The sequence below is a fragment of the Lemur catta genome, chromosome 1, assembly GCF_020740605.2.
Source record: "Lemur catta isolate mLemCat1 chromosome 1, mLemCat1.pri, whole genome shotgun sequence".
Classification (NCBI taxonomy): domain Eukaryota; kingdom Metazoa; phylum Chordata; class Mammalia; order Primates; family Lemuridae; genus Lemur; species Lemur catta.
In genome coordinates, this window is record NC_059128.1 from 162,309,557 (window position 1) to 162,322,276 (window position 12,720).

The 12,720-nt window shown below is 53.1% G+C and overlaps 1 protein-coding gene across 2 annotated transcripts in view; it reads left to right on the forward strand.

The window, feature by feature from the left end:
• The window catches only part of TBC1D5 (TBC1 domain family member 5), a 538,038-nt gene extending 531,985 nt beyond the window's left edge, over positions 1-6,053 (forward strand). For both annotated transcript variants that reach the window (XM_045538232.1, XM_045538239.1), the window contains one exon: positions 2,057-6,053. In XM_045538232.1, the coding sequence (XP_045394188.1) occupies positions 2,057-2,350 (294 nt within the window). In that variant the 3' untranslated portion in view covers positions 2,351-6,053. The remainder of the gene's footprint in view (positions 1-2,056) is intronic.
• Positions 6,054-12,720: the final 6,667 nt, after the last annotated feature.

A 12,720-nucleotide genomic window follows, 5' to 3' on the forward strand; every position in this document is an offset into this window, starting at 1 on the left:
CCAAGCCACTAGGTCTCCTACCTGGGCTTCCTTTTTTGACTTATAATGTGAAGGGACGAGGAGGGGGTTAATAAAGAAGGCAGTTGTGAAGGCCCTGTCACCTCTAACGTGCTCTGTCTACGCCAGTCTATGACCCTTATCTGGGAACTGGGGGAATCATGCCAGATAAGTAGAGTCATGGTAGGGACTATCCTTACTTGTGGTCACAGGCTCTGAAAAGTATTTCTCCTCTTCAAAGCCTTGCTGACATCCTCACTGTAATCTAAAGGAGAGTAAGTGATGATGATTTTTCTGTAGTAGCAGCACCACTCTAAAAACAGGGTCCACTGTATGTGCCCTTTTATTTTCAACTAAGATAAGCTCCACTGAGTACATTCCAGCCCTGCGTTGTTGCAAGAGATCAAGGTTTTCACGGTTCACGATGCACATGAACAAAGTGTCCACGTTCTGGAAGTAGGAAGCCAAATCCGAGGGCCCGTGTTGCTTCCCCAGCCGCCTTAGGTGCTTACCGCAAAGGCGGCCTGCTCTGACCCGGTGCACCTTACACAGGGACAGTAATGGAAATGCGGTTTGATCTCTTTCCCTCCGACTCAGAGAAAAGACAGTGCCCCTCTACCAAACAGCTCTAGTGCCATTGCAGTCACGTCCCCTTCTATCAGAGTGCCATGTGCTATGTATTTTTTTCATTTTTGTAAGCATTAAGGTGTTCATACAATGTAAACAGCTTTAGAACTTGAGATGAAGCACCTCCAGGCCTGCTGTTCCCGCACTGTGAAAGCCGAATTCCGTTTCTGTTCTCCAGCTGAATATCCTAAAGGTTGATGAATCGCCAGCGGTGGAAGGTCGGAGATGGGAGGCACATGTGCGGTTATTGAGCTACTCACCCTGCCCCTGCCATGTCACTCAGGGGATGTGAGATTGAGAGAGGGGCCTGGCAGTCAGGGCTGGAGGCCAGAGCCCCTCAGGAGTGCTGCTGACTCTTTCCAGGCTCTGCCTAGGCCATGCCAGTCTGGAGGCCCAAGGACTCAGGGGCACTTCCAGACAAGGGGCTCCATACCTCCCGTTAGACTTGAGGTCCCTGCGCTAGTCCCCCCCCATGCCGAGGGGAGGGCAGGCGGGCTGGGGAAGCAGGTGTGGGCACTGCTGCAGCTGACATCACCACCAGGTGAGGCATTCTTTCTGCCAGGCCAGCACTGGACATCCTTGGCCAAACTATAACTTTATTACCCCAGAACCTTTACCTGTGTTCATGGATGTTAACTTCTTTAAGTTAAAAAAATAAAAAGCCACTCATAATTGCTTAGAAAGGAAAATAACTGTAGACTAAAGCAATTCTGTCACTATGCTTTTTGCCATTATACTTTGCAGTTTCCATTCTTGGTTTTCAAATTTGTAGAACCTACTGGTTACCACCATTGCCCCAGGACACCCCCACGCGCCTACCCGAGATGAGCTAGCTATGGGATATGTGTGAGGACAAACACACCAGGCCTCCTGAAAGCCATCCTCTGAGCAGAGTAGTAAAATCACTCCAGATCTTGCAGCTCCTATCAGGGAGCCAGTCTTGTACGATTCGTATCCACGCATGTCATGTCACTGCACTGTGACGGCACACCTGCTGGGAGGCACTGTCCTTACCCCATTTCATTTGAGAGAATGAAAGCTCAAGGCAGATGAGTGATTTGCACAGCAGAGTCCCACATGAGACTGGTGGAGATTCTGCCTGCAGCCTGTTGGCTGGCTCCTGAGCCTGGGCTCTCCGTGGCAGCACAGATGCTGCCTCTTCCTGTAGTTTATGAAGCAGGAGGTTTACTTTGTCCCCCTGGGAAACCAGCATTCAGCTTCAGGAGTGCCCAGAAAGACGCTGCTGGCCCTGTGCCACTGGTAAGTGCCTGGGCCTCGGGACAGCAGGCCCGAACACTGCGCCTTTCCAAGCTGGAGCGCGGGGAGAGGTGGCCTCGCTGTCCAGGGAGTATTCCCAGCCTCACAGGGGCCTCCGCTCAGTTCTTTGCCAGTTTCTTCTTCATCCACCTGTACTTCTGACTGTATTTCACAGGCCTCTTCAGAGACGCCAGCTTGTGCAGATAAAGGGAGTTCAGATGACTTCATCCTGGTTTCCAAAGAAGATGATGGGGGCAGTGCCAGAGGGCCCTTCTCGGGCCAGGCCCAACCTCTTCGCACCCTCAGAAGCATGTCTGCGAAATGCCAGGCCCCAGCCTGCTCCCCGCTGGTGTTCTCAGACCCACTGATGGGCCCAGCCTCAGCTTCCTCCAGCAACCCCAGCTCCAGCCCTGACGACGACAGCAGCAAGGACTCTGGCTTCACCATCGTGAGTCCCCTGGACATCTGACCGCCGTGCCCTAGTCCTGCCTCACAGGGATCCAGCCACCCCCCCAGTGGCCCAGGGCCAGGCTGAGGCTCCCCAGTGGAGACCCCTCTGAAACCGATGCTTCTTCCCAGCATGCATTTGGCATTGGTACAGCCCATTGGAGCCCTTTAGAGAGAGGCAAATATGGCCACAAAGCACAGACTTACCTTCACCAAAATGCTGACAGGGATCTCCAGGCCCTTACCTAACCCTCACCCACCCTTGCTCTGAGTGAGAGCTGGATTAAGTACCCAGTATCACACAATCAGAGAGACCAAGCAATTAGAATTACTTCTCCTCTGCTCCCTTCTCTCTGACTAAGAAGGTATGGCAACTCCGTTGATTATATTAATATTTAGAAAAAGGAGGAAGAATTCATTTCATGTCTTCCCTCCCTTGAAGCATCAGGCATAGGAAAATTGGTTGATATCAAGAAGCTTCCTCTGTGGAATCTGTGTCTCAGCCTGCCTGATTCCTACGCTGGGCAGCCATATAGCAGAGCCAAATGCAATAGAGGGAACTAGAACCAGTGGCTTCTAGGGCTGGAAAAAACTAGTACTGACCTCTCAAAGTTATAGTGATCTTTAGGAACAGACTAAACTTAGGAATCATATTTAGGTGTGATATGGTGTTAGATCTTTTTCTGATTTGTTAAAGAATACATTCCCAGTCCTCAGGCTGAATCAACTTTGGCCGTCACTGTCCCTCCTTAGACAATTGTATTTCACTGTTAGAATCTTTCATAGCCAGAAAACATGGTCACTTTAAGCCAGTCTTTGCTGCACTGATTTCAAAAGTTGTAAGAATATTAGTATCCTTGAACTGGAAAATGTGACCCTGACTTTATGGGAAAAATATCTTTCAGATAGTAAATTTTCTGGTTAAGTTTCTCTAGGTTCAGCGCTGTACATACCTATCAACTGAGGAGTAAAGGGAAAACCCAAGCTCATTCCCATCCAGAGTCAGAATCCCGCCCTGGCCTTAAGGTAGCAGGAACAGGGAGTTAGACCCAGAGTCCTTCTGTGGGAACAAGGTTTCCTAGACAACATTCCAGATGCCAGGAGGATGCAGGGTTTGTGCACAGCCCCTTCCCTTGCGGGAGCCTGTGCTCAGCTCTGCACTCTGGGTCCTGGGCACCACTGGAGGACCAGGCCTGATGGGCCGGTGCCTCCCCGGGCTTCTGCGCAGATTAGAGACTCGCCCCCTTGACAGTCGGAAGCTTAGGGAGCCACAGTGGGCACAGAGCATCGCACGAACTGTTTGTGTCCCTAAAAGAGGAGCCCCCTGGAAAGGACGCTTTGCTCACCTTTGCCTGGGCAGCAGTAAGACAGGAATGTGCGGGCACTGCAGGTGGGCGCGGTGCCTGCTTCTCCAGGCAGAGCGGCCCTTGTTGAGAACCGCTGGCTCTTCGAGCCTCTCCTCGAGGACAGCCAGGCCCCTGGCAGTGGAAGCTCCACAGTAACAAATGAAAGGCAAGCGGGAGGGAATCGACGCCATTTACGTCCTTCCCACTGCTAACCGTGTGTCTCTACAGACAAATGGGATAATGACATGATTTCCCTCTCACTGTCCAAGAAAATGGTGGTGTCTCTCGAGTCAGCTACCACAGAGAGGGTTCTCATTAGCTCTGCAATTTGTTCTTAAGCTCTAGCAGGGAAATCTCCTCTTACCACATCAGTGTGGAAGGGTGAATAACAGCTCTGGTTTTGCCAGACAACGGGGTTGTCTGGCCTTCTGCGATTGGGCAACTCCTCGGCAGACGCACTAATTAGCTCCCTGGCTCCTGACTGAGTTGTCCTCTCAGCACCTCCAGGTTGCTGCCAAGTCCATGACCGTGTGACGACACCTTGTGAGCTCCAGGGCCCCCATACAGTGAGTGGCCTTAGCACTGTTCAGGGGTTGCCAGTGGATACCCTCTCACAGGGGACTTGGCTTGGGAAGGTGTCGGTGTTTTCAGGTCTAAGGTAAGAAGTGTGGAGCTGTCCCCACTAGAACAGAGACTGGAAAGGACCACGGAACTGCCACCTTCCGGCAGCTGGGCGCTGTTGTCTGCGCACCTCTAGCATCTCCTCTGCCCTGAGAGGTGGAGTCATGATCGCTGAGTGTCACTGGGCACCCACCATGCCGGTAAGCCTCTTGGCTGGCTCCCTATAGGGGCTGGGTGTTTAATAGTCACTGAACACTCCCCGCCCTGCCCACGCGCCAGGGGCAGGTCCTCTCCATCCTGTGCTGCCGTGTTGGTGCCACGTGCGGACCGGCGGGTTCACTCAGAGGCGTTGCTTCTGTGGCCCCGACAAGCGCACTCCCTCCCTGGCGGGGAGAGACCCCCAAGGGCAGCGGACACAGGCAGTTCCCACAGGTTCACACTCAGAGAATCGTATTACTGTCCTGTCTTTTCTAAGTGACTTTTTTTTATTCATCATAGTTGAACATTGTTTGCATTTTTATTAGTTACAGTGCTATTAAAGAATATGTGTTTCTTTTTATTATTTTATCAAGTACTTATGTTTAATTGCACATTTAAAGAGTCCTGAATATATGAAACCTCTTTGTTTTTCCTTAACAAATGTGGTAATCAGTGGAACCCCTCTTGTGCTTTGATTATTAGCATTTAAATACATTTTATATATGTAAAGCTTAGATCAATTCCCATTGTCAACTACTTTTTTAATACATTCTCCTGTGTGTTTCAAGCATTCCTCTCTGATCCTATTGGAAATTTCAGTTAAAATGTACATTACATAGGAGAGGTACAGACTAGAGAAAGGGAGTCATAATTACTTTGCCTTACGTTGTGTGTATGCCAAGGGGTCATATAACACTTCAAACATTTAATTATACTGGATTATGCTTCCAAAGGTGACCTCCTGCTAATGTTGAGTGGTAACTGCAGTCTGAAAAGAAATAATACCACTGCAGAATGAATGTGACTGTAAAAATAAACCAAGACCTCCCTGGGATTTGCCTTCCCTGCCCGTGACCGAGCTGAATCTCCTGCTGTGGGTCCTCGGGCAGCGCAGAGGCAGCTGCCGCGGGGTCTGGTCGCCTGCCCTTAACGGGAACGCTGCCTTTTCCTTGTCAGAATGCCGAACAAATACGAAACTGCGACAGTTACGCCGTCTCCTAATGATAACCTGCCATAGTTGATCCAAATTCATTATTTTGTCTTTATTGTATTATTTTTTAAGAAACTGCCCCCAGGGTCCATTACAGGACAGGGTGTGTGTGGAGGACCTGTGTCCCCACGCGCTGAGTGGCCATCCTGTGGACCCACGGCCAGCTCCATCCCTCCTCCCCTGCCCCATGTGTCCAGGGCAGGTGCACTGGGGGCCGGGAGCAGGGACAGGGGCCGGATGGACTGAGGCAGCAACTGGCAGGCCAGGCTTCCTTCTCAAAGGCCAGACCACTGTCGCAGTGTTACTTTGAAAAGCTCTCTTTTTATAGTATTGAAAAGAAATATAAAGTTCATCTAAACAGGCTTGAGACCACTTTGATGTAAAAGCTGTCATAATTTTTCTCACAATGGCACAATTGGTTTGACTGATGGAATACTCAGTTGTGCCATTTATATCCTATCGCTTTTTTCTCATCCATCTTCATGCTGTAACTCACATTGGTTTAAGAAATGATTTATCCTTTTGGCAAAGTGATCCCATTCAATATGGTTATAATAAAAGACTAATGTGAAACTAAGACTGCAGCTTGACTTGTTCCAGGCCGGGGGTGAGGGCACCAGGTGTGGACCAGGCCCAGCCCGGAGGAGCCCCCTGCGGTGCACGGTCAGGTGGGCATGGACGATGGGCTGTGCCCCAGCCAGACGGGCCTCAGCGCTGGGCCGGCCTCACTGCACCCTGCTCACATCCCAGGCCGGCTCACACCCAGCCCTGTCATTCCCTTCCTCTCCAACGTGGGCAAGGTGCTTAACCTCTGGAGCCTCAGTTTCTTTACCTGCAAACTGAGGGTAATAGTAGTCACCTACTTCGCAGGGTGTGGCAAGGATTAAACAGGATAACACATTTACAGCACAGAGCCTGGCATACCATGGGCTGCAGGGCAGTTTCAGAGTGAATCATGCAGTCCACCCTTTCCATTGACAGCAGGACCTTAGAGGCGTCCTGAGGCCCGGGTACCCCCCTGGGGCAGCCCTGCTTGGCCTGCTGGCCCCAGACACCATTTGGGGGGCACCTGCATAGCTTAGGCAGAGCTATGACGCCAACCCACCTGAATTGTCACCCAGGCCTCTCCAGCCTAGGTCTCTGTCCCAGGCCCAGCCAGCAAGTGGCTTTTCCTTCAGTGGGGCACAGCCCCTCCCCTCAGGTTCTGCTGTCAAAAGGTTGGAGGGCCGGTACCCTGCTCAGCTGGCTCGTGTGAGTGAGGGGGACACACTTCTGCAGACCAGTGACAGCCACACATGCCCTGGCACCCCCTGGCCGCCAGGAGTGCCTCACTCGTGGCCCACGGACTGAGCACATCAGCGCTGCTGACACTTCCTCCTGCCCTACCTGCCCCTCTGCCTGAAGTCAGGGTTCCCCGCCCCAGGACCCTGCTCTGCTGCCAGGAAGTTCCAGGGACTTACATGTCCTGGAGCAGCTGTCACCCAACAGCTGAGGAGTCAGTAACAGCCGGGCCCCTCGCCCACGGGAGGGACGACCCTGCAGCGAGTGTTGGTGGCTCCCCAGAGCCTCCTGCAGGGTTAAGCTGCAGCTGCTGGTGGCCTGCCCACCCCTGGATCCTCTCTCAGGTCTGCTTCTGGGGACCCACTCTAAGACACCCTCTTTCCTGGGCCCTGCCAAGGTGGGGGGAAGCGGGGGAGGCCACAGGTTGTCGGCTGGGCCAGAGCCCTCGCAGACGGGGGGCCGAGAGCCTTCTTCCCTGGCTGCTGAGGTTGGCAGAGGAGCAACTTCACACGCGCCTTCAAAGGGCCGGGAGCCCCGCGTGTGAGTTCCCACTTCCAGACCCAACCAGTTGCCAACCCCATGGCTGCCTGTGCCCCGCTGGAGGAGCTACTGACAGCTCCATTTTTATTTAGTAATCTGCCTCTGCCACGGCCAGCGTTCTCAGCCTTTTAAGGATGTGTTTGTGCCACCAGAAACTTCACTCTGAAAGGCACATCTGTTGTGGAAAGGGACGGCTCCCACAGAAAGGTGACGGGCCCTGGAAACACACAGGGATGACACACTGACCCAGGGGTCACACGACATCAGTCCAATTTTTCCTCCAGCAAACTCAGTTGAACACCCTTAAAGTGTGAGGCCTTGCGGGTGCTGGCGACACAAAACGCCCCTCAAATAGCCAGGAAAGAGCAGAAGTGACATGTTTCTATATTAGGAACAAACACAGAAAACACTTGAATACCGATGTAGACCAGACGAAGTCGTCCATCCAGCCTGGGAGGCTTCAGAGGCCGACAGGTGAGCTGTGCGGGAAGAGCCGCCACCCTGCCCCGAAGAGAGGCCAGGAGGCCACTTCCTGCCGGTCAGCACCAGAGGAGCTGTGGCCTCACATCGCCGGCAGGACGCATTTTCCCACAGGCACGTGCTGTGACGGGGGCTGGCCCCTCACTGAGGACTGTCCAACCATGCGGCGATCACCAGCAACACGTGCACAGGCTGTGTCACCTGCAGGAGCCCCGGAAGGCCCCAAGCGCACGACATCCAGTGGCAGTTCTGTAAGCCGCATGGCAGCAGGAACCCCTCCCATGTCTCTCAGGCTCAGAGAAACGCAGGATACATTTATTAAATGTATCTAATATTTAACAAAGTGTAACTACAGGGGGCGAGGGGGCTGCAGTGGGTGTCACCTCCCCACAGGATGCCACCAAGGGAAGGATGGCCAGCAAAGACCCTGCTGTGAAAAGGAGTTTGCCCTTCACCGTCCTCCAACAGCGTGCCGGGCCCTCAACACGGCATCCCCACCTGCTGCCTCCTCAGCTCCTGCCCCCGGTCCCGCAGAAGCCAGAGGTCACGCCAGGCCCCCCTGGCCCACACATGGCCTCCCCGTCCTCTGCCCGTCCCACGGCTTGGTCATCCCCCTGGCTCATCACCCTGCAGAGGAGGCCTCATCCCCACTTGCCAGATCTGAGCAGCGGCCTTGTTCCCCTGACTTTGCAGCTCACCCCCGCCGGAAGCAGACCTGACCCGGAGCCCTCTCTGAGCCCGAGGCATGAAAGGGGCTCCCTGCAACCCGCCCCCACCCCTGGGCTGCGCTCCAGCCCCACTGGCCTTCCCCATGCCCGAAGCTGCACAGAGATCCTTTCCTCTGCCCAGAGCACCTCTCCCCTTTCTCCAGTTGATTCCTGATGAAGAAGGCCAGCTTCACGGGCCAGGCTCCTGCCATGGAACTGCTTCCCCGAGGTCCCATTGGTACATTTCACTTTGTGCCATAAAGCAGCCATTTGTTTTGCTCATGAGTTATGCAGTTCAAGGATTCAGGCAGGGCACGGAAGGGATGACTTGTCACTGGTATCTCTGTCATCTGAGGCTTTGGGAGACTCAAAGACTGAGGACTATTTTGTCCATGGTGGAACCCAGCCACCATGCTGCACGGAAGCCCAAGCAGCTCTGTGGAGAGGAACCAACGGCCAATAACAACGCAGAGCACCATACTGGAAGCTGTATTCACTGGGCCTCATTGACACTGTGCAGAACAGAGACAAGGTATTCCCACCACTTCCCAGTGAGCAAACTAGATGATTGCTGGTTGTTTTAAGCTACTCACTTTTGGGAAGGGTCATTGTGCAGCAGTGGACAATCTTCCCTGATGCCCTGACTGGCAAGACTCATCTCTGAACTCTCCCATCTTTGGATCATACATCTTTCCCAGGCCTTACCTACCTACCCACCTACCTACCTTCTGCTAAATGTTTTCATATACAAGTCCAGAGTTTGCATTTCCCTTCTTGAAAAGAGGGCCATTCATCCACCCATATTTAACAAGCTCCTACTATGTGCCAAAAGCACTGTGCTGGTCTCTGGAGACATGCAGGGAACAAGATGGATAGGATTCCTGTCCTTGGGGAGCCGTAAGTCCAATGGGGGAGGAAGGCAATGCCCAGCAAATGAATGAAAGATAATTTCAGATGAGAATGATGTGAGAGAGACTCCTCAGGAAGCCCAGATCCCCTTTCCCCTGGGTGGGGGCGCCGCTGGACCACATTTCCTGGCCTCCCTTGCTGTGACAGAGCTCAGGCCACTGGAATAAGAGTGATGACCCAGGAGCAGCATGTTGAGGGGGGAGATGAGTAGACCATGTGGGGGCCCAAAATGGCACCAGGGGCCAGAAAGATTCCTCTCTGCCCAGATTTTGAGGACCAGCCTGTCCCAGGGTTTTCCTAAGCCTCTTTGTCATTCTCTGTGTTCATTCCCGTAATCGGCACCCCTAGGGAAAGAGCCAGACCCAGCTCTGATCCAATCCCAAGCTGCTTACAGATTGGGGGAAGATAGAAGCCAGTGTCACTTCAAACCAACCCCAATTCGTTCAGAGCCCTGAGCCCTGCCTGCCTGACTCCACCCTCAAGATGCCAGGACTCTACGTAGGCCACGCTGGGCCAAAGCAGAGGGGACTTACAGCAAGACAGGTAAGCTCTGGGAGCCTCCGTTCCCTCATCTGTAATACGAGGGGGTGGAGGTGGGCAGATGCCAAGCTTGGCCACACTGCAGGGGTGTTGCAAGTGGGTCAAGTCCTTTAAGTGCCAGGCTCTGTGCCCAGCTGTCACCTGCACTAACCCGTACTCTCCATCACCCCGTGCAGTAGGTGAGGGGAGGGCACGAGCCCTGGGCTGATGTGGCCAGTGCGTGCAAGCGGCTGCCCGAACTCTGCCCCTCAGGACTGCTCCCAACCTCAGCAGCTGGATGGCAGGATTTGGGGTGGCCTCGAGCTCCTGGGGGTGGCAGGCTGTGCAAGATCCATCTCAGCAGCCTCTGTGTGTTTCCATCCACCACGGCCAGCACCAGCACAGGCCCAGACTCTCCGTGTAGCAAAACAGGCATATTCCCGGGCGGTGCGTGTGATTCGCCTAGTGCTGTGGCCGCCGTGCGTGGCAAGGGTGCTGCTGGGTTTCTCAGAATCCTGCACCTCAGAGGTTCAGAGAAAGTCTGTCCTGTCCGTTGCCTGCAGAAGCGTTAACCACAGAGTCTGCAGCACGGGCCCCAGGAGAGAGCTAGCTCAGCAGGGCCAGGCGGAGTTCACCCTTCCTGTCCCTGTCTGAGCTGCGCTGGGGATGGGAGCGGAGCACGAATGTTACATCCTCCCCAGTGGCATGGAGTGGCGCGGGCAGGCGGGAGCCGCTCCGTGCTGGAGTCAAACCGGCCGCCAGCTCCCTCCATCCCCTGGACACCTGCCCTCCTGCCTAGGTGGGGTGCGGTCCCCACTCATGCCTCAGCCGTGGGGAGCCCCCAGTCTCTCTGACACTCAGTTTTGCCATCTACAAAACAAGGAGGTTGGCGTACAGCAGGTGTTTTTTACACACTTTTTTGACCATGATCCACAGTAAGAAAAACATTCTACAATGTGCGAGTCAGGATTGCGTTAGCCTCTATATAACACACGGGCCCCCAGATGTCAGCGGCTTAACACAGGAGAAGGCCATTTCTCACTCACGTCAGTATCGAGGGCAGGCTCCTGGTTTGTGGGTGGCTCTCCTCCACCCAGTGAGTCAGGGACTCAGCCACTTGAGGCTCCACCATCCTTTAGAATGTCCCCACCAATGTCAGAGCCACTTTGTCTCAGAAGTAAAGAGTCATTTTCAATCACATTCCATTGGCCAAAGCAAGGCAGCCAGGAGCCCACCTAGACCCAAGGGCAGCCCCTCCCTAGGGACACACTTGTGCTATGGGAGGGGACACAGATTTGTCAGCAAGTCAGTCAGCTGCCTCTGCCACGTCCTGAACCCCAGACACACATGCCCCTGAGATGGCCCGTTGCTCACACTGAATGCAATACCTGCTGATTCTGATACCTTCTACCTTATTTCATTTTATTTTATCTTAATAAGTGCTGGGTATGACCAATTAAATTCATCTCATGACCCACTAATGGGTCAATGCCTATAGTTAAAAATTCAGATGATTCCTTAAAGGAGTGGCCGTAATATTGTCCAACTCTGTAGAGTATACAGAGTTCAGAGGCCACAGGTGCTGAGGAACTTTTTCAGCCAAGGATCGCTGCCTGAAGCCATAGTTGTCACTCAGAGGAAGCAGCAATGCAGGAAAAGTGGGTTTTAATCCAGAATAGGTTAGGATATCCTCCTAATCCACCCAAAGAAGCGAGGCCTGCTCAGATGTCCAGGGGCAGGAGTCCTGGAGGCCCAGGTGGGCAGTTTCTGAGACAAATCACAGACAAAGTTTGGACAAGGGACATGCTGGCTCTAATCCCCCTTCTGACAGGGATTCTGCTTTTCCCAAATGCAGCCAACTTTGCACAAACTCTGGCCAAGTGGCAATAATAATGCACCAGAATGTTGGAGAAGGAGCTGGCATCTTGGCTGGCATCACCTGCTGTGAAAGACCCTCTGTGTTCTCGAGGTCACCCTTTCTCTCCCCTGCTCCCCATCTCCCCCAGGAAAGACCTTGGATGCCCCATTCTCTCTGCCGATGTCCTCTGAGCCCTGGCACGTCTGAAAACCACTTTCTCTCAGAAACACCGGAAAATAGCCCCTAACTTCTGTGACACAGTTCATGCTGTATGGCCCAAAGTGACATCGGGAACACTGGCCCCCTTTTTGTGAAGAGACAAATCAGACTTTAATGTGTGACCCAGATTTTCCTGCATAGATCTGATTTCAAAATTTCCAACTAATTTTGGTCCATGCACCACAATTTATGCAACCATCTCCTATTACAAACCTAGAGCAAGGAGCCTCTCCATGGAAAAGGTATGTGGTGGGAGGAATGAGTGATTGGGCAGCCAGTGGATCTGGGTTCAAGAAGGGCCTCTGCCCCACACAAGCTGTGTGTCCTTGAGCAACTTGCACAACCTCTCTGATCCTCCATTCTCTTACCCATAATTGGAATGCATTGCCTGCTTTCAGCACGTGTGAGAAGCAGATGAGCTAAAGTAAATATGTACAGGGCCTGGCTCACGGTGAGTGTCCAGTAGATGGTGGTGTGTCCCAACCCCACCACCATGAGTAAGGGCCACAGAACGGTATTCTGTCTCCAGGTATTCCTAGTTGGTAGCATCCAAGAAAAGGATACATGTCCATCCTACGGCTTAATATACACTGGTCATATGGACACACACCTCTGGGTCCACATACACAGACTCAACAAATATTTATTAAGCATTTCAGATATGGTTGTAGGCACTGGGGAAGCAGTAGTAAAAAAAGAAAATCCAGATATATCCTCATGGAG